A 22,862-nucleotide genomic window follows, 5' to 3' on the forward strand; every position below is an offset into this window, starting at 1 on the left:
AAAAATAAAATACACCTTTACAAAAATAAAAAATTGCTTACAAGCTATATATGAACTCTACCGGGTGCTGGTAAAGTTGCTATAGCAAAACAGTTCTTGTGTGAAGAGCAAGGATCAAATTAAAAACAAAAGTGAAAAAAAAAAAAAGCCCAATACTTTCTTCAGTTATCATGTTCTCTTTCTGGCAGAGATCAAGAAAATCATGAAGTTAGTTTTCTTGAAATAGCTAGGTGTAATAATTTCCTGATTTATTCTCGAGACTAAGTGGTTTCCAGTACTAAATAGCTTTACAGATCTGTTTCGCCCCCCTGAGTTCTGAGGGTCATCTACATTTTGAGCCTTTTAGAAAGTTATACACAGCTTCAAGATTCTCAAAGTGATTTTTTTCCACATATTCCCTATATATTTTGAGCTTAAATTACAACAGCCTTCCTATGGATGTCTCAAAGCTTGCTCTCTGGTGATAAGTAATATTTTTATTTAGCTGTTGTTGCTTCATGACTCCTCCTTTACCCAAAAAAATTATGTGTTTGATCTTAGACACCATCGCTAAGCTTTAATTGAAATAAAGTTGGACACAGGTCTCAAGTATTATTTGACACTTGGGTTTTCAAATGAACCCAAGGACACCAAGATCTCACTGCAACGGCTGGTGCCTAACAAAATCTCAACTCAATGCAGAACGTACCTTGCTAGTTTTTTGCCAGGTCTCAGAGTAAAAAAGTAGCTGGGACATGGAAGGCCCATGAGGTTTCTTTTACCCAAGGCTTGATGATGCTCTTCCCCTCAAGCTATACTCATTGAAGTGAGACACTGGAAAGTAGCTATAAAAACTCCACTACTATATCATTTGCAGTATGAGAAGATACAATTAAAAAAAAAGAATTTATACAAACTCAAAACATGTTCTTTCTGTGTACAATTCCCTATGCATTCATAACAATATCATGTAGTTCTGCTTTGGACAATCGCCTAGGGTTATGACTAGTAAATTCTGTTTGAAAATACATTATAAAGTTCTTATAACGGTGCACCACAAAGCACAGCCCCCACAAAGGGATTCTTCTGACACCAGAAAATACATTCCAAGGGGTTGAAAAGCACATTGTAGAAAACTGAAAGCAAAATTACAGCCTTTATTTACGCATGGTTTTGTGACAAAGTATACATACTCTCTCTAATCACACACAGTATTTAATGTGTAAGTTTACACATTTTTACACACATAAATAAAATATACAACTTGGAAAATCAACTTCCAAATCAATTCTATTTCTCACTGTTAGATTAGTACTTTCTCTGCACCACTAAATTTCTACCACAGTTTTCAACAGTCCCTCTCTTTTGGCTGGAAATTTCCTTGTTATTTTCCTTCTCTCTCAGCTACACAGTTTCCAATGCCTCACTAACACATTTCCCTTGAAGTGATATTGCTTCTTAACCATCTCTATGTTCCCCAGTGTCATACTGCTATTTCTAGACTAAACAATGCATTCTATCATGACACAATAGTCATCACCTACGCAGCAAATCAATTTATTTGTTACTTCTCATTTCTTTTACCAAGGGGCTACTTAGCTGAAAAATGAAAATTTGCTTTCAACATTCTTTAAAACATCACACTTAAAATGCACACCATGAAACTCAAGTTTTAAAAACAACAGCTTCAGTGCTCACATACATTCAGAAGTGAGCTTCCAATGCTTCCAGAAAGTATTAAAACAATACTTCATGTTGCCACATAAGGCTATCTAGATCGACAATAAAAGGCAAGGAAAAATGGAAAACCTTTAGTCACTGACATGAGCCTGTTACATGCATGAACTGTTGCAAATAGAAACATTTCAGAAGCAGAGAAAGGGAAAATAGGTCAACTTCTCATCTGTTGAACAGATTTAGTACATTGTACAGGTCCATTCAGTTCCAGGAAGTTCCACTGTTAGGTCTTAGAAAACTTTAACAAAGGTTTTAACCTTTAAAGCTTCTCTCAAACTGACCCTTAAATTATTTAAGGAAGTTCACAACAGGTACTAATCTGACAACATTAGCATTGTCACACATACTGTCCTGGGTTCAGTTGTAACAGTTATTTTCCTTCTTCTTAGTAGCTGGTGCAGTGGTGTGATTCAGCTTCAGTCTGAGAACAATGCTGATACCACACTGACGTTTCAGCTGTTGCTCAATAGTGCCTACCCTCATCAAGTACTTTTCACTCTCTCATGCTCTGCCAGTGAGGAGGGGCACGGGAAGGCCGGATGGAGCATAAACAGGACCCCTGACCCAAACTAACCAAAGGGGTATTCCATACCACAGTACAACATGCCCAGTATATAAAAGGGGGGGCATTACTTGGAAGGCCAGATCACTGCTCAGGTTGGGCTGGGTATCGGTTAGCAGGTGGTGAGCAATTGTATTGTGAATCACTGATGGTTATTGAGTTTTTTCTTTTCCCCTTTCCACCTGCGTCCTGGTGCTCACACTGGCAGGATCAAGTATTTCCCATTGTATTGGGTGTGCAATGGACCTAAGTCCAGAAGGCTTGAGCTTTCACTGACCACACTGAACTGACATAAAGCATACCTCTGGAAGACTCTCGTAAATATCTAGACCCCTATACCTAAATTCACTGAGCACTGTACATGCCAGTTCCATCTCCACTACAGTATACTTGGACCCCTCTAGAGTGCACCAGTGGTGTCCATCTGGAAAAGGGAAGGTTTGGTTCTATAGTTTGTGTTCAGCACTAGAGCTTCCTCACAAAGGGAAGTAGATACAAATCAAAGCTAAGGCCTGATGTATACCAATATACCAGTTACCAAGGGACAGGGTTTATGAGAAGACAAGCACCAACATCACCTTAACAACTCACCCACATACATCTACTATAACACAGTTAACAAATCTTGAACTGGCTTTTGTATATTATAGCAGTTAGTGCTCTATACAAGTCAGGATCTGATAAAATGTCAGTTAACATACATGAAGACCAAAGAGTTCCCAAATGGGATAATAAAAAATAACAGCTTATAGAAAACAGATGCCACGGCAGCACACAATTGTATCTTGCAGTTTTAGTTTAAGATACAGCCTTATGAACCATAAAATATCATAAATTCATACTGAGATATGAGGTCTTTCCAGCAAAGAAAATGGATCTTTGAAAGCAATGTTAATAGAAAGTGGTTAGCACAGCAAGGCAAACGAAAAAAAGAATTTATATGCAATTAAAATCCAGGCCCTTGCAGAAGTAATTCCCAAGTTTGTCCAATCAAAACTAGGCTTATAGAGAAAGAATCTGATAATTCATTAGTTGGGATAATTGGTATGCTGGGTTTTTTTTAGCAACTTGTCACACAAAACCAAAGGAAAGATACTTAAATGCAGCCTTTCAGAGATGTGGGTCAGCATATTCTCTTTGGGAAGAGGGCATGTCAAAAGAGACATCAAGGAGGTTAGAATCCAATTCCTAGCATGAAGAAGATGCTGAAAATCAAGGAAGACAACAGAGGAATTTGAAATGCTCAGGAAATCCAAGCAGTTCTGAAGGAGTGTCTGCAGTATCCCATGCTTCTGTAAAGCATAAACAATGTTTGCAATTTCTTAGAATTACTTTATGAGAATTTTGCTATGGATAAATCGTGGCTTGAGAAACCTTCAGTAAGACTACAGACCTGATTTCTGTTTCATAGAGAGACAAAATTCTACTAAGACAACAGGAAAAAGCACCAGTAAAAATTACATTCTTTAATGCTGTCATTAGTTTGTGGGGTTTTTTTTCTTCCCTGAGTACTTTTGCAGGAACAAGCCTAAAGACAAGTTTGACCTACACTGTTCTGCTGAGCATTTGCAGCTCACTGGATAGCTCACCAACTTGAAAAACGTGATCACATGATGCTACCATTGTAACAGTTTGATGTTAATTACTCTACATTGCAGTTTGTATCAATGACACACATGACCACTTACCAAATCTCACCCATCAAGAAATACTGTAAGTCTACAACATCTCCCCAAATCCGTTTGATCATATCATTAAATAACAATTATGATTAACCATGTACTCTTTGAGATTTAAGGACAAAAATATAATTTTGCCTGTTCGCTTTTAGCCCATATTTCCTAGCTTTTGTTTGCTGAAGTTGAATTTGACCTTCAATATGGCATTAATATTTTTAATTTCCTGGAGGTAAATCAAAAGCTATAGGGAATCTGAATTACTGATACTCTTTCCAAAAACTGTCACTAAATTTCAGTGGGATCATGTCTCCTTTCCTGAAATTATGTCATACCATTCCCTGCAGCCTTAAGAATCAATGACTTATGTATGTGTTGCCACCACAATAAACATGCACAAATTAAGCAACCTTTTGAAGCTCTTCAAAGATTCTCAGATAAGTCATTTATCCTCTGTATAACTCAAGCTCCATTCACGACTCTGGCATTATTTTCACAACAAATACATTTGTTTAATAAATATGGAAATTAAAACACAACAGTTGGTATTTACTATGCATTTCTTCCATGAGCTACCTGAGTTCATTTTTAAAAGATACTTCTATTAAAGCTTGCTCATGTTCCTGCTTAGATTAATTATGCAAAGAAATGTAACTCTTCAGGAAGCAGAGCAACACTGAGTGGACTACCTGCTTCTTCCCTTCCATACCTATCTGTAACGTTCTGTCACCATGTTCTCTTTAAAAAGCCAGTTGCACTTACCTGAGAACTGGAACCTGGTTCTACTTTAGGCCACAGTGATCATCCATTTGATTCTGTTTTAAAACAGAGCATTTGTGACAGCTTCAGAAGTGATACACACAAATTCTATTTGGGGTTCAACCCTACTGCACCTCTAGCCACCCTACAGAAAAAAACTTATTAATACTTAAACATCAGCATTAAGACTATCATGCATTTTACATAGGATGCTTCAGTTCCAACATGATTTCTTCATTGAGTCATTGGCCAGTAAGGCACTTGTTTCCATCTTACCTGAATTATTCATGAGCCATTCCCCTGTAGGAACCAACTTAACTGGAAGAATCACTCAACAGAACGCTCCTGTCATATTATATTTTTTCCCCTTTATTAAGTTCCAATGTTAATCAAAAGCATTCCAATTTTCTTTTCCCAAGAAAGAAATAGTGTATGAAGCATTTATTCATGAATGTCCATTAACCTGCCAGATATCAAAAACATCACTTGGACTACGAGGTGGGAAATCTGTTGTGCAGATGACAAAGCTCCTAAAAATTACTGAATAGATACAAATAGGTAGATAGAAGTAACATTTTGATATAAATACAATTTGATATAAGTAACTATTTGCCAAACCTCTAATAAATAGTATTTTTCTCAAAATAAAAGAACTAGTACAATTGTAACTTTAGATGAACTTATGAAAGGAATGAAAATCAGCTGTTGCCACTGAATACACACAATTCATGTAATTCAGAAGGATGATGTTTCGTCAAGCTGAAAGCATGTACAAGGTGCAACTAGGCTTCCATCTTCTACAGTTGCCTCAGCAATTCTGGAGGCTGAATATACTTAGTAATTTACAGGCAAAAAATCTAAGTATAAAACCTGCAGCAAATTCAGTCCAAAATTCAATCTAAAGCTTCACAAAGTTCACACCTCTGCAAAGGGCAGCACAGGACCTCTTTTATAATTTCAACAGAATGTAAAGGCTGAGTTAGCTCTCTGAAAGGTTATAGCATTCTCATTAGAAATTTTCTGAATTGAAAGTGCTAAGAACTCAGAGCAGATGCACGTTACAGAGTCTAAACCCATACATCTCTCCAAATCCTAACCAATTCCTCCAACAATTTCTCCCAAGCTCCTGAATTTTAGCGATAACTTAAAAAATGAATCAAAATCGTAAACACCCAATTCCCTGTCTGCAAATATGTATCCAATTCCCTGTCTGCAAATATGTATCACATTGACTTAGGTATCATTTTCTCATGAACAGAGTGAAACCACCAAATTCAGATCAGTTTATGCCTGAGGTCAACAATGATGCCAGGTGAGCAAATGATTCTTGATTTTTAACATCCTTTTGAGGTAAAGTCCTTAAATGATTCTTGATTTTTAACATCCTTTTGAGGTAAAGTCCTTAAAAGAGAACATATCCTGAAGGAGAGGCTGAATCCATCCACAGATTCACCTTTACAGCAGTAATGCATTGTTACAACAATTTTGAGTTACACAATAGTCATGACCCTTTCCCTCTGTCTTTGAAGTGACACATGCCTCTAGAGATAGAAAGAAGGAACTGTTCTTCCCTTGAACAGAAGGGCTGCAATTTTCCTTGCATCTTGTGAAGGGCACATAAGCAAAGACTTCCTGTTACCTGCTCCTAGGCAGTGTCTAAAAACTGGTCCTTAAAAGTACACTTTCATTTTTGTCCTTTATCATGTGAACATACTGACTTGAGTTTCTTTTTTCTGTTTCAGATAAACCCTATTAAACAGTAACTGCAGCAGAAATTGAGGTTCACACCATTTTCTCATTCCTCATATCAAAAGCACACAATGCCCCAACAGTGCCAAAACAGCTCAGCAAAATATCACCTGTGACTCCGCAGCAACAATGAGGTCAAAAATAAAACATGACTGCTGTCTGAAGAGAGAGGTAGGGGTGATTTAATTTTGCAGGTAGGCACGTAAGTTCAGGCAGCACAGGGAAAGAATGTGAAAGTCTCGCTGATCACAGGGAGACGAGAAGCAGGAGCCCCAGAGGAGAGAACTGCTGTCTGAAAGTGGGCAGACGGGTGAACAAAGCCAAGCAGAACAAGTATCGCAGAACTGTTTCAAGGTCAAGTGAAGTACCTATTTTGTCTATTCCAAATACCTGCTCAAAGAAAAAGAGAAGGGTCAGAAATTGCAAGTGTTCAATCTTTATTGGCTAATAACTGAGTGCTAGACTGATCAGTAAAATTCCAGTTCTGCATAACTCTCTATGGCACGCAAATGGAAAGAACATAGAACAACTCCACAGACATTCTCAGTGGGGAAAAAAAAAATAAAAATCCACACAATCTTTCCAGGGAAAATTATATAAATGCTCTTTTCGTCTAAACTTAGTAGTCCTTACAATTCTGATTCTACATTTGGCATACAACAGTACGCCTAGCACTGACTCAAGACACCCTATCTAATCCCTGAAAAGACTAGGGAACTTGATTTTGTACAAAGTTATAATCTCTTAGAGTACTACTTCAAGTAGAGCAAAGTATCTGAAGTTGATAAATTAACATACTACAGTATCACATTTTCCTCATTACCTAGTAATTAAGAAAAAGATTCAAATGTAAATTACCTCAGTTCTTCAAATGCTTAATCACAACCAGTATATGACCCATTTCTCAACACATTCATTAAAAATGTATTTAAAAAGCATATACGTATTAAAAAAACCCTAAAAATTTACTTTTTTTCTACACATCCACTATATACATACACCACCCTTTCATCAGGAAAATGAAAGCAAGGAAATAGAAAACTACAAATTTTATTTTACCTTTAAAACATATTTAAAAATGGTGATAACTTTAAATAATTATGTATTTTGCAAACATATTATCTATAATTACATGCAAGTTCAAATGCAAATGGTTCAGATATTATTAATTTGCCAAATATTCTATGTTGCTGTTCCACTGACACATAGGGGAGTAGATACGTCTTAAGGTACTTTAAATCTTTTGTATGTACTCTTTGATACACTTCCTTATTGAGAATAAATCCCAGTATTCAAGCCCCAAATAATCTTTCATATGGCAAGTAAAATCCCAGTTTCAGTTCAGCTATAAAAGCTAAAATATGTTACCTATCCTTACAGACACAGTAGGCCACAGCACAGCATATGGTCTATTACAGCTACTGAGGTTTTTAATTATTACTTAGAAGGGCAGAGCAAACAGTTCAAAGCTACTTCCAGCTGAGCATCTGCTGCCTCTTACACCTCTGACAGAAAATGTGCAAAATGCATGGTCCAACCAGATCAAGTGGTGTATACACATCAATCAACTTAATCCATAACTGTGCTGCAAGCATTGCTGCTCCACAGCTATTGCAAATTTTTCTGTTGCATACTGATAAAAGTACCTTCTCACACAGAAAACTAGTTAGCATCTTTTAGGAAATACAGAGGGAACCAAATAAGTATTTAGTGAATCTTAAACCAGCAAAACAAAGCAGCTGTCCTAGGATATAGTCCACAGGAAACTCAAAAAGTTAGGACAATCCTGGCATTAAGTGAACACCAAACCATAGTAATAAGTATCATGCTTTACAGCAACTGTACCCTAGCAACAGAATCAACTTTTATCTAGGACTCTTATTCAACTTCTTGAAGCACAAACCTTTTTCTCCTCCACTCTTTAGTTTCCCCAGTCATCTGTCTCCCGTCACAAAAGCAGCAGTTCTCAGAACATGCAGTGCTGGGGCTTTCTAGGGATTGTGAAAAGGAACACAAGGAAAAGTCCCTAAAGCAGAGGTTTTATGGCAGGGGATGAGGAATGGATGGATAAGAACAGAGATAGCTTTTTCTTTAGGATGAGTATGGCAATGTGGGGAAGGAAAAAAAGTGCATGAGATACAGGATGTTCAAATCATTATAGTAGGGTCCTGAGCTGGAGAGGCGGCACTTGGGGGATGCTAGTGTGGGAACGTGTGCATGTCTGTGGCTAGCAAACAGGAATAAGCCACTACTGCAGAAGAAACTGAAATGTCCAAAAAATTACCATAACAATTTAGTCTTCATGCAGATTGCACTGGATTACAAAGGAATCTTTTTCCTCAAATGGCATAAGAAAAGCAACATCTTGTCATTGACTGAATAGTGTTATAAAGGCACAAAAAAGGATGAGGCTTACCTCTTTGTGATACCAGTACATGCAAGCAAATTCACTTCTGTAGGGACACAGTGGCACAGGTTCACAGTAAATTAGATCTTTTATTGCTTCGAAGCAGAAACAAATACATAATTTATGTGCACTTATATATGTAGGCATAATAAACACAAACCTCAGGAGAAAAGCATAAACCACTATCCCTTTTTAAAAGTTTTGGTTTTAATTAAATTTCCAAAAAAAAAAAAAAAAAGCAGGGATGTTGTAGAAAATAATGCAGCATAAGCAATTTTTTATCTAATGTAACAGTTGAGAAGAAAACCCTTGGTCTTAAACTAATTTTTCCCCCTTTTGAAATCAGTGTAAAAAGTTTTCTTTTTATTTCAAGAGAATCTAATATAACAGTAATTTCTTGGTACTATGGTAACACCATCTTCCAGCCAGAATTCCAATAGTGTTATAAGGCAATGAAAGTAAAATCTTGAACAGAAATAAATTTATGCTTGCCCTGAGCATCTCTTCGTTTTTAATTTGATAGCTTTCCAAACAAAAGGTGTAGTGGGGTTCTGCTCTGATTTTTAAAGATTTCTAGCTTTGCCTTTTTCTTAAACTTTGCCTTGTGAATTATGAATACAGGAAGACTTAACAATGCCCAGGCTTTATGAACATTTAACATGTGTTTGTGCATTCAAATGACTGATTTCCATCCCTAACTATTCTATGATTCTATGATTCTATTGTGTAACTATTCTATGATCCACGTCACCACTTCCCCAAAGAATGCCATAGTAGCATGTGGAAGGGAGATTTTGTTTTGGTAGCAATATTTGGAAGAACAAAGTGGATAAGGACAAAGGACCAAACATTAGAAGCAAACAAATTCCTTTCTTTTTAATCAATATCTTGTTAAGACTGGTGAATTTCACACATTAATCTTTTAGTAAGTAAAAAATGAAACAGATTGATCATTACAGCAAAAAATAAGATTGCAAATTAAACTCATTCTAATGTTGTTGCTTACAAAAACTGCTACTTCATCACGCACAACTTCCATCAAGAGTATGGACTTTGAAGTACACACGTATTTGAGGTAGTGTATTTAGACCTGAAAACAAACTTTCTAAACAGTTCCTCCCACACCATGTATATTTTTAAAGCCACACAAGTTCCACCAAAAATGTAAAAAAAAAAAAAAAAATTCTGTGTTTAATAGCTTTGAAAAAATCTGAAACTGAACTTCACGTGACTGTGTTGCAGCTACATGATCACTATGTTATAGCTCAGATGAGACAAAAAACAAAATGCCTGGAGGTTTGCAATGAACTGCTTTTCATTTCTTCAGCAACTGCTGCATAGTGACTTATCTAGTATTGTACAACACAGGAAATGAGCAGTTAAAGTCTTCCATGCATCCAGCATTACATCCTACAAATCTTGTTAACCACAGGAGCAAAATTAGAAGAACAAGAGGAATCAACAAAACTAAAAAGTGCTTAATGTAAGCCATGTGGAATTTGTTCTTTGGTGAAAAACATGAAAACTGTGCACTGTATGCACAAGACAACTATTTCTCTGATCCTGTAATTCTAAGGCATTTTGCAGATGTCTGTGAATCTCAGGTTGTAATACAAATTTCTTTCTGTTCTCCATAATATAAACTCACATTTTATGAAAAGACATATTTAGTGTTCTGTCCAGAAAAGTAATCTTCACAATGTAGATCGAAAGATACACTACTGTTCCAGATGAATCTAAAACAAGGTAAAATAAATTAACATATACAACATTAAATGTGAATATAGTCCATATATGTAAATATTGCATTAACAATAAAGCCTAACTGATACCCTTGTTTCATTAAGGAATGCTTGGATCATGTTCCAGAGAGCAGGGTAAACAGACTCCCAGTCCAGCATAAGCCATGCCAAGCCCAGAACTGGAGGCAGTGCCACACACAAGGCTGTACAAACAAGTGGCACAAGACTGCAACTTCAGACTCATAGCTATCAAGGAGATTGCTGTGCTTTGCTACAGGAATAAACATGCCCTTTCTCTGTTCCAACATGAACAAAAGTGCATCTACACTGTCATTAATCATATGAGACTGTTTTGCTTCAGATTTGTCAAAACTAATTCACATTTGCTGAATTTAGCAACAGATACAGGATTTATCTACACTAGGAGAAAAAGGTTATATAAACTTTGCTAACATAACCAAATTAAATTGTTAATCCATGCCTAAGCAAAAGGTCATTATTAGCTCAGGGTTAACCAAAACTTCTTAGCTAATCTCCAACCTAATTTTGACCTCTTTTGTTAATTGCAGAAATGCTTTCAGTTAATATATTGGTAAGCTGTGCTTACATCCCCCACTTCCGTAGTTTCTTGCCCTGCAACTCATAAATTAAAAACAAACTATCTTTTTCTAAGACTAATTAGTGCCCAATTATATCTATGTTGGTACCTAGAGTGGAAACATCAGTGAAGATAAACATTAAGCATTTTAATCTGTTTCATAAAGGACGCTCTTAAGAACATGGAAAAAGAAACACCAAAACCTTTATTTCACTTTATTTTTTCCTCCAGATCATAAAATGTTACTTTACAAAGCTTGTAAAAATACCCTATTCTTCTGCTTCTAGTGATTCCCATTAGAAAGAGGTACAGTTATACCACTGTTAAAACAGACTTAATTAAAGAACACATGAAATTGAAAGGATCTGTAATCATATTCGTAGGTTGTATCCAGCCATAATAATTTCTTATTGCATATAGTTCTTACATAGCTCCTTACACTAGGCTGGCTTAATTCCTGTAGGGTGTGGGTATGAGGTATCCACATTTATAAAATGTCCTGTTTTGTGAAAGAGTAGTTTTTGCTCAAGTAAAAGGGAAGTACCTGAGTTATAATTCCAAAAATCATTTCTCTACGTTCACTTTCTTGGTTTTTTTCCGAGTTGGAAATGTTCAGGTTCTGGTAAAAACATATGCAGGCTTAATTTAAAAGTTCAGTTTGAGAGACAAACTAAACCCAGCTGCATTGTAAAATGTATATAAATTTACAAAAAAGCAATTCTAATAATGTAAGAAATGAAAGTCTGAAAGTTAAAAATAACTATCCAAATACCATGCCTTATGTTCATGTGAACTAAGCAATATAAGGAATTACAGTTTGAAAACCTACTGTAATTAGATCCTGAAGTTCAGAAATTCAATATATCTCTAAATGCTGAAGACTTACTATTCCATATTTCTTGTCTTTTTTTGTCCTGATAAAAGCTTCTTCGAAGTAAATTTATCCAGTCATATTGAGGATCATACTTGACACCCAAGAGGTAACATAACTCTAAATTATGCTCAGAGTTTTCTTTTTTTCTATAGGAAATGAAAATGATCTTCTATTACCTGAACAAAGGCACCTGGCCTACTGTGAACATGAAAAAGCTTGTCCATTACTGTTTGTCACATTGGTAGACAAACTCTTGCTTATGAAGGGCCTAAAAGTTTTTTTTATTACAGTACAGTCAACTGTTCGGATCGAATCCAGATTCATATTCATTTGCTAGCTGCAAATGAATCCCACTGTACTGTCAGTACAGTTTTCTTATATTTTAACATTATTCACCAAAAGCTCCATTCTTCTGAGTTTGCGCTTATTCTTTGGCATTGGCTTGTCATATAAGCCATTTTTGAGAAGATGTTCCTTGCTGTGATGGATCTGGGCACCATGCTGAAGCTGAAAAGCGCATAAAGCTTGAAGTGGACGTAGTATAGTCTGCAGAAAGATGAAGGGGTTGGGGGAGACAAAAACCCAACTTTTTAGTAAGTTCTTTTAGACACATCAATTATTCCAGGTTTTGTATTCAAGGACTACTTAAAAATGCTGATAAAATATAATTTGGATTAAAAATACTGGTAAAGTATAACCTTTGGAGACAAAGAGACATACATCCATCTACCTGCTGTTATTCCTTACTCCTTTCCTTGGACCTACTCAATCCTGACTTCAGCCCCAGCTGCATTACTTTAAGTTATGGCTTTAACTTGACCTTAGCAAGGGACTAGAATCAATTACTGTGGCTCAGCTAACAAGCTATAATAAAACAAATAACAGTAAGCTGTTTGTGCTTGCATGAAAATACCTTGAGGCAAGGTTTTAGAAAAATAGGAGATGCTCATGATAAAGGCCCTGCTGTCCTGGAGACTGGACTGTATCCCTGCTTCTGCACAGTGATATTATGTAGGACTAATGAAGCCACACAACCCAAATTTATCTCAAGTGGTTCCTAATTGTAATTTCTTCATTTTCTGGTTGCCTGACTCAGTAACACAAGGCCTTGTGTGCAGATGTGTAAAGCAATCCTGCAGTCAGCAGGAGCTGAGTTTCTACCAAGTAAAATGTGACTCTCCCAAGCATAAAGGAAAATCAATTGACTTATATTTGGCATCAAACTATGTTTCCATTTTTAAATTCCATGGCTCTCAACTTCAGTTCACCATCTTATATGCTGGGAATAGCACTTACTTAATTCAGAGAGGATATTAAAAAGTGCATAAATGTTTATGAAGCTCTTAGCTATTGAAACTTTATAGAAGCACCCTTCAGCAATTGATAATTTTGTCTTTGAAAAAGAGGCTGAGCTAATTCTAAGGGACAGGGCTAAAACAGAATACAGGACTGGGAACTGCAGACACTAATGAAACATTCACCCTGTATCTGAGTAAGACAGATGTCCTAATGAAGGAAAAATTTGCCAACATCATCCTAGCACACCAAATGAAAAAATAAATATACAAAACCCATTTAAATTTCATTATTTCAAATTTTTCATAACTCTTAACTACTACAATAAATAATTACCTTCTTTTAGCATAAAAGCATATGATAGCTGCACTGTCATAAAAGATACACAAGCTTCTAAAGAAGTTGCTTTTTGCAGAGTTCCAATTTCTGAGCCACAGTTTCTTGTGTGGTCACACACTTTGTCCCAGCCTGGTTCTAAATACAACCATTTACTGTTAAGGCGACTCTCTGGTGCCACAGAGTATGCCAGGGGTGGCATACTCTCCACTATGCCAATTGCAGAAGCAATTTTTGACCTGGGAACACTTTTTAAGAGATGGAGGTCAAGAATCAAAATATTCATTATCTGGTGGAAAGGGACTGGAGCACCCCAGGTTGGACACGAGAATGTAGTAAATCCATGGATGAGCTTTAAATCTCTTTTCACAGACCCTTCTGTATTACATACTGGGCACACAATCAGATCACAGACCTGGGTCTATGGTGTGAAATCACACGTAGGTCTTTTTCAAAAGGCTTATTAAATTGACATTACTTATGTCATCAACAAAAGATTAAGAAGGACATTATCTTAATAACCTACTCCATCACAGAGTAGTAGGATCACAACTTGCACGGAAAAGGCTAATGTCCAATTAGTATTCTCTGACCTGGGATAAACCTAAAATCCAGAACTGTTCAGTCACAAATTCCTTCAGTGACATGTAAGAGTTGTAAACTGGCTGGAAAGAAGGCATAACCCAGTGGGTTGCATTTGACAGTCACAGGAGTGCAGGAGGTCAGCAGGACAGGTTTACAAAAGCATTTTATCTTTGAGCTGTCTGTGAGGGGTTATTCAGATCATCTCTGCTGTCTAGCTTTTGCAGAAAACAACTTTCCACTTTCCATGCATTAATAAACTCAATTCCCTGTCTCAAAGTTTATCAGACTTTGGGTTTTTCAGAGTCAAAGATCACCTTGCTGTGCTCTGACTTGAGAGAATCACTGAAAAATAAGTAAATATTCCGACACCAACGTGTTACAAATTATCACAGAACCACAGAATGGCTTGAGTTGGAAAGGACATTAAAGATTACCTAGTTCCAACCCCCTGCCACAGGCAAGAACACCTTCCACTAGACCAGGCTGCTCAAAGCCAAGTCCAACCTGGCCTTGAATACTTCCAGGGATGGGGCATCTACAAGCTCTCTAAGCAACCTGTTCCAGTGTCTCACCACTCACATAGTAAAGAATGCCTTCCTTATATCTAATCTAAATCTACCCTCTGTCATGTTAAATCCATTCTCCCTTGTCCTATCACTACATGCACTTGTATAAAATGTTCCTGTCCAGATTTTTTGTAGGCCCCCTTTAGAGACTGGAAGACCCCAAGAACCACCTCTTCTCCAGGTTGAACAACCCCAGCTCTTTCAGCCTGTCTTCATACGAGAGGTGTTCCAGCCTTCTGAGCATCTTTGTGGCACTCTCTGGACTTGCTGCAACAGGTATATGTCCTTTTTATGTTGGGGCCCCCAGAGCTGGAAGTGGTACTCCAGGTAGTGTCTCATAAGAGTGGAGTAGAGTGGGAGAATCAGCTTTCCCTCCTTTTGATGCAGCCCAGCATATGGCTGGCTTTCTGGGCTGCAAGCACCCACTGACAGCTCATGTTTTGCTTCTCACCAACCAACATTCCCAAGTGCTTCTCCTCAGAACTCTTCATCTGTTCTCTGCCCAGCCTGTGGTTGTGCTTGGGATTGCCCCAACCCAGGTGCAGGGGCTTGCACTTGGCCTTGAACTTCATGAGGTTTGCACTGGCCCACTTCTCAAGCCTGTTGAGGTTCCTCTGGAGGACATCCCTTCCCTCCAGTGTGTTGACCGCACCACACAGCTTGGTGTTGCTGAAAAGCTTGCTGAGGGTGCATCAATCCCACTGCCCATCTTGACAAGAAAAATGTTGAACAGCAGCAGTACCAAAACCAACCCCTGAGGAACACCACTTGTCACTGACATCAAGTAACATCAAATCGCTGATGTGGTCAATGGCTCCAAGTTATTTGGACATCAAGCCATTGACCACAACTCTTTTGAGTGTGAACATCCAGCCAATTCCTTATCCACCAAGTGGTTCATCTGTTAAATCCATGTCTACTATTTACAGACAAGCATATTATGCAGGACAGTGTCACACATCTTCCATAAGTCCAGGCAGATGATGTCAGTTGCTTTTATCCATAAGTGAAGTGGCCTCATCGTAGAAGGCCACCAAATTTCTCAGGCATGATTTGCCCCTAGTGAAGCCATATTGGCTGTCACCAGTCATGCCCTTATTATTCATGCGCCTTAGCACAGTTTCCAGGAGGATCTCCTCCATTATCTGCCGGACACCAAGGTGAGACTGAGAGGCCTGTAGTTCACTTTTTCCCTGTTATAAAATATGCATTATATTTCCCCTTTTCCAGTCAGAAGGAACTTCACCGGACTGCCACAACTTCTCAGATAAGATGATTACTGGCTTAGCCACTTCATCTGCCTTCAGTCTGAGAGCAATACTGAATAAAGAATAGGAACACTGTAGAGACTTTTGGAATACAGCAAGAAAAATTACCCATTAATCTGAAAATACTAGTTAATAAATAATGTAAGAAAAAGTTTCTATTGGTACATTTTTGTTTGAGTTGCTATGTAATAAACCATTACAATGCTGTTAAGATTTTAATTGTCAAATGTGACATTAATAGATAAGTACCTTCACTGCCCCTCTGCTCTCCAGTAAAGAAAAATACAGGTGTTTACAATTACATACCTCTTGTATATTCTTATTTTTTTCCATGATTGTAAGAGCAACAGCTGCACATTCAAGTGTAGACAGACAGGTGTTCGTTGGCTGTGTACGAATTACATATTGACTTGAAATGTTGGTTTTTATCTGCACCTGAAAAATAGCAAACTCTACTAAAATAAACATGTCAGTATACCAAACAAGATACTTCTTCCCTACACTAAGCAAAACACAGTCCCTTCCACTCTGTGTTCAGTTGCTTTCTCTCCTGTTTGCTGTTTTGTCTCCCAGTAGCCAATGACCTTATGCTACTTAGTTTAATACTGTAATACCCATGAATTGCCCTAAGAGAAAAGAACTGTGCACTTGTTACTGTACAAACATGAAAATAAAATATAATTGTTTGTTAGAGAAAGACTGAGTGAATTTTTAGCAACCAATTCCAGTTGCCACAGATACATTAAAAAAAAAAAATATTATTAAACTATGTTTGTTCTATTGCATTCTAAACATACATATGATCCAAGTACAACGGACGATGACTGTCTAGTCACTGACACTATTTACCTTGGCTAAATATTGGTCAGGTTCTGAGTGAAAGACTTTTAGAAACTACACTTATTCACACGATGCACTAGGTCACTGATTAGAATTATTTGCTTACCTAAATCATGTTTGAATATTATTTACAGGCTCTTCCTCAAATGATAACCACTCTGTACTATCTCACAAATTAAAGGCTTTTAAGGAAAAGAAACTGAGTACACCCACTACACTGCCTGTTTTATCAGCTCCAAAAGCTTTTACTGAGTTTATAAACAGCAGTTGAAACATCAAAGAATTTACATTATTAAACTTTGTGTCAAAATTTAGGTATTATTCATTTATTCCTAAAATTTGCATCTCTGCATATGTTTCAATATAATCTGCCAAACAAGTTAATGTCTTAGCAACATTGTGACCATTCTTAACCAGAAATTATCAGTTTCTTCTAAAAAAATCATAGTACAGTACAAAAAAAACTAAGCAATTATTATAAAAGAGCAAGTGAATTTTCTCCTTTTTTTAATCTCATCCCACGGACTCTTTCTTCTTCTCGAGAAAATGAGTGACTATTTCCCATGGCCATTACAATATTGCTGCCATTCTGCTTGCCAGAGAAAACGTTTTTCACATACCTCACTTCACTATTTTCCCTCTTTATTTTTTCCATTTTGCTTTTATTTATAATGCTTCATTTTCCTTCATCTCTTTTATATGCAGTCACCCACTCTTAAAGGTTCAAGGTATCTTAGCACATCTTCCAAAATCCATTTTGCTCCCTTGAGTGAAGATCGATATTTTTGTTATTGTATTTTGTTATTTTGAGACTGCTTATCATAATAATTAACTCCAAAGCACTGCATTTTTGATCAGGTTATATGATTACCAGCTGTTAATTGAACTGAAAATGAACCAGTAGTCTCAAAGAACATGTAAAGGTATCTTTAGAACCATAGAATCATAGAATAGTTAGGGTTGGAAAGGACCTTAAGATCATCAAGTTCCAACCACCCTGCCATGGTCAGGGACACCTCACACTAAATCATGTCACCCAAGGCTCTGGCCAACCTGACCTTGAACACCACCAGGGATGGAGCACTCACAACTTCCCTGAGCAACCCATTCCAGTGCCTCACCACCCTACACAGGAAAGAACTTCTTCCTCATATCCAATCTAAACTTCCCTTGTTTAAATTTTAACCCATTACCCCTTGTCCTATCACTACAGTCCCTAATGAAGAGTCCATCCCCCGCATCATTGTAGGCCCCCCCTTCAGATACTGGAAGGCTGCTATGAGGTCTCCATGCATCCTTCTCCAGGCTGAACAGCCCCAACTTTCTCAGCCCATTTTCATACGGGAGGTGCTCCAGTCCCCTGATCATCCTTGTGGCCCTCCTCTGGACTTGTTTCAACAGCTCCATGTCCTTTTTATGTTGAGGACACCAGAACTGCACACAATACTTCAAGTGAGGTCTCACAAGAGCAGAGCAGAGGGGCAGCATCACCTGCTTTGACCTGCTGGTCACGCTCTTTTTGATGTAGCCCAGGATACGTTTGGTTGTCTGGGCTGTGAGAGCACACTGAAGCCAGCTCATGTTAAGTTTCTCATCAAATAACACCCCCAAGTCCTTCTCCACAGGGCTGCTCTGAATCTCTTCTCTGCCCAACCTGTAGCTGTGTCTGGGATTGCTCTGACCCAGGTACAGGACCTTGCACTTGGCATGGTTAAACTTCATAAGGTTGGCATCAGCCCACCTCACAAGCATGTCAAGGTGCCTCTGCACGGCATTCCTTCCCTCCAACCGAACCACACAGCTTGGTGTCATCAGAAAACTTGCTCAATCCCACTGTCCATGTCACCAACAAAGATGTTGAACAAGACCAGTACCAACAGTGATCCCTGAGGGACACCACTAGTTACTAGTCTCCAGCTGGACATTGAGCCATTGACCACAACTATTTGCATGCAGCCATCCAGCCAGCTCTTTATCCACCAAGTGGTCCACTCATCAAATTGACATCTCACCAATTTAGAGACACGGATTTTGCATTGAACGCTTTGTGTAAGACCAGGTAGATGACATCAACTGCTCTACCGCTGTCCATCAGTTCTGTAGCCTCATCATAGAAGGCCACCAAATTGGTCAGGTAGGATTTCCCCTTAGTGAAGCCATGCTGGCTGTCACCAAGCACCTTCTTGATTTTCTTGTGCCTTAGCATGCCCTCCAGGAGAATCTTCTCCAAGATTTTGCCAGGCACAGAGGTGAGACTGACTGGTCTGTAATTCCCTGGGTCATCCATTTTCCCCTTCTTGAAAAGGGGGGTTATATTTCCCTTTTTCCAGTCATCAGGAACTTCACCTGGCTGCCATGATTTTTCAAATATGATGGCCAGCGGCTTAGCAACTTCATTTGCCAGCTCCTTCAGGACCCATGGATGGATTTCATCAGGACCCATGGACTAGCGCATGTTCAGGTTCTCAAGATGATCTCGAAACAGATCCTCTCCTACAGTGGGCCCAAGGTCTTCATTCTCACAGTCCCTGCGTCTGCCTTCCAAGACTTGGGTGGTGTGGTCAGAGCCCTGGCCAGTGAAGACTGAGGCAAAGAAGTCATTCAGAACCTCAGTTTTCTCCAAATCCAGGGTAGCCAGTTCTCCTAATAGCTTCCAAAGAAAGCCCATGTTGTCCCTAGTCTTTTATTTGCAATGTACCTACAGAATCCATTCCTGTTATCTTTCATATCCCTAGCCAAGCTTAATTCTAACTGGGCCTTAGCTTTCCTAACCTGGTCCCTAGCTTTCCGCACAACACCCCTGTATTCTTCCCAGGCTGCCTGTCCTTGCTTCCACTTTGTATAAGCCTGTTTTTTTCCCCTCTAAGTTTCCTCAGCAGCTCCTTATTTATACATGGAGGTCTCGTGGCCCTCCTGCTGCACTTCCTTCTAGTCAGGATGCAACATTCCTAACCTTGTAGTATCCTTGAAAATCAACCAACAGTCTTGGGCCCCCCTGCCCTCTAGGGCTATATCCCATGGAACCTTACTAAGCAGGTTCCTGAAGAAGCCAAAGTCTGCTCTTTTGAAGTCCTGGTCAGGACTTCAGAGCTTGCTGCATGCTCTTCTCACTGTCCTGAGGATCTCAAACTCAACCATCTCATGATTGCTGGAACCAAGGCTGCCCTGGAACATCACATTTCCAACTAGCCCCTCCCTGTTGGTGAGCACGAGGTCAAGTGTGGCACCTCTCCTTGTTGGCTCCTCTATTACTTGCAGGAGGAAGTTGCCTTCCACACAATTGAGGAACCTCCTGGAATGCTTGTGCCAGGCTGTACCGTCCCTCCAACAGATATCAGGATGGCTGAAGTCCCCCACGAGGACAAGGACCTGTGGGCATGAGGCTGTTCTTATCTGTCTATAGAGCGCTTCATCCACAGGGTCCTCTTGATCAGGCGGTCTGTAACACATCCCCACAATAATATCCCACATCGCTATTCTCCTTTTAACTCTGACCCACAAACTCTCTGTTACCTGCTCACCAGTCCCCAGACAGAGTTCGATACTCTCCACCCTATCCCTAACATAAAGGCCAACTCCCCCTCCCCACCTGCTGGGCCTGTCTTTTCTAAAGAGCCTGTAACCTTCCATTCCAACACTGCAGTCATAGGAGCCATCCCACCATGTCTCTGCGATGCCTATTATATCATATCCCGTAGACGTGCACACATCTCTAATTCCTCTTGTTTGCTCCCCATCCTATGGGCATTTGTATAGAGGCATCTGAGCTGAGCTCCAAATGAAGCCGGCTTATTGGCTGGAGGAGCCGGAATATCTCTGCATTGCTCCGAGCATTTATTGTAGGTGCTGGCAACTGACTGGGTGTGTTGGGATGGAATGATGCCCCCCAACCCTAACACATCTAGTTTAAAGCTTTCTTGACCAGCCTGGCAAGCCTCCTACCAAAACGGCTCACCAGCTCCACCAGTCTCCAGTAGACCTGGCCTCCCAGATTGAGTCCAATGTTCTAGATACCCAAACCGCTGACTGTGGCACCACTCTTCTAACCATTTATTAACATGCCAAATCCGTCTGGCCTTTTTAAGGTCCTTCTCTTTATCCTAAAGAATTGATGAAAAGACAGTCTGAGCTCCAGAGCCCCTTATCACCTCTCCCAGGGCCCTGTAGCCCTTCTTAATGTTCTCTGGGCTACTGTTACCTATATCACTATCACCTACATGGATGACTAGAAGTGGGTAATAGTCAATGGGACTTATTAGGCCAAGCAGCCTCTATGCAACATCCCTGATCTGAGCCCCTGGTAGGCAACACACCTCCCTTGAGACTAGGTCAGGCTGACAGGTGGGTGCCTCTGTGCCTTTCAAAGTAGAGCCCCCTACTACTGTGACCCACTGCTTTTTCCTGGCAGCACTATTAGTGATCTTCTTTACCAGTGCATCAGCCAGTTGTTCATGTACTGGTGTGTGTTTCTCCATCAGCCCCCTGCAGAACTGTGGAGCAGTTCTGGGTGGGGACATGGGATTTAGGAGGAAGCCCTTGCTTTTAATTGTCCTCTTCCTCCTTTTTTTGCTGGCTTTTTTTGTTACAGTTCCCAGGTTCCTGGGTTAGCAGCCTCCTTCTTTCCTCCATGAGCTACAATGGACAGTTTGGTCCTGAAGCAAGCAGTCCTGCTTCCTCTCAGCTTCCCTGACATCTTTTTAGCCTGTTGACAGTGTCCCATAGCTCAGCTCCTGCTGCAGGACGGCCTCCACCAGGCACACAGAGTGCAGCCCTGCCCATTGTGCACCACCTCACCAGACCAGCACAGGCACTCCCTACACTCCGAGCTCTGCACTGCAGCCTCCCTTCTCATCAGCTCCGTCTGGGTGCCTACGTGGCCACTGCTGGAGCAGCCAGAGCAGAGATCCTGGACCGGGCGCTGGTCATGAGGCAAGTGCTCACCATCCCACTCACTTGCCCACTCACCCTGCCTGTGCGAACTGCAGCACAAACTTCTTGAACATACTTACTATTCTTACATATTTGAAAGTAATGGTTACAGGTATTAATAGTAGTGCAAATTCAATGGTCATCTCCACTTAAAACTCATTTTTATTTTCTGCATCTACTCAGCATATTTCTGCAAATGAATTGGCACAATGTACGACAAATTACCCAGCAAATGTCTATTACTTACTATAAAATCAAACCTGATATTAAATATTGAAAGCCAAGGTAGTTGAAAAGGTTGATTATTCAATGTCTGCAAATTCAGGGTCTTTAGTTTCTAGCTCTGCATGCTGTCCAAAAAAAATAATTTATACCTAGCATCTCATTAGCAGATCATACTTGCTATTACACTCTACTGGAAGACCATCATAAAATCTTTAATTTATAGGAATACTGTAGAATCTTTATCTATTGTATGAAAGATATTAATAGTTATTGGATATTCAGCAGCAAATTTAGCCCATCTTCTATGGAATAGATCCAGGGCAGATTTAAGAATGAAGCTAGTGCATACATACTAGCATTTATCGTACCTTCTTCAATTTGGTATTGAAAAATCAAAAGAGAATAAATTTATTTAAGAAAGAAAATGTAGAATTTGGACATCTGTGTATGCAATGAAATGCAAAAGAAAATTAAAATGAAATAAATATTTCTGTTTGCTGTTCCTCGAGGTTTGCTTTGTTTTTATGCTCCCTTTACTGGTACCACATACGGATCTCCATCATGATAGAGTAGGAAGGCTAGTTATTTGAAGCATACGGAGACCTATGGTTTTAGTCCCTGCTCAGAAATTCCTGTCAAGGTATTAAAACACAGGGCAAACTCTGCTCATGGGTTCTTCAGCATGTATCCTGAACAGCAGAGAAGGCACATACCCACACTTTTCCTCAACAGCT

At 39.2% G+C, this 22,862-nt stretch overlaps 1 protein-coding gene across 3 annotated transcripts in view; it reads right to left on the reverse strand.

The window, feature by feature from the left end:
- Positions 1-11,409: 11,409 nt before the first annotated feature.
- DTWD2 (DTW domain containing 2) overlaps positions 11,410-22,862 on the reverse strand; it is an 89,398-nt gene continuing 77,945 nt past the window's right edge. The window contains exons 5-6 of one of the 3 annotated variants that reach the window (XM_061361030.1): positions 16,441-16,569; positions 11,410-12,629 (exon numbers count right to left, since the gene is read on the reverse strand). In XM_061361030.1, the coding sequence (XP_061217014.1) occupies positions 12,459-12,629; positions 16,441-16,569 (300 nt within the window). In that variant the 3' untranslated portion in view covers positions 11,410-12,458. Of the gene's footprint in view, positions 12,630-16,440; positions 16,570-22,862 lie in introns of those variants that run through there. The other 2 variants (XM_061361031.1, XM_061361032.1) reach the window with 2 other exon arrangements.

Source organism: Neopsephotus bourkii, unplaced genomic scaffold, assembly GCF_033783945.1.
Source record: "Neopsephotus bourkii isolate Nb327-2 ecotype Australia unplaced genomic scaffold, CSIRO-AGI_Nbou_v1 NB_1049, whole genome shotgun sequence".
Classification (NCBI taxonomy): Eukaryota; Metazoa; Chordata; class Aves; order Psittaciformes; family Psittacidae; genus Neopsephotus; species Neopsephotus bourkii.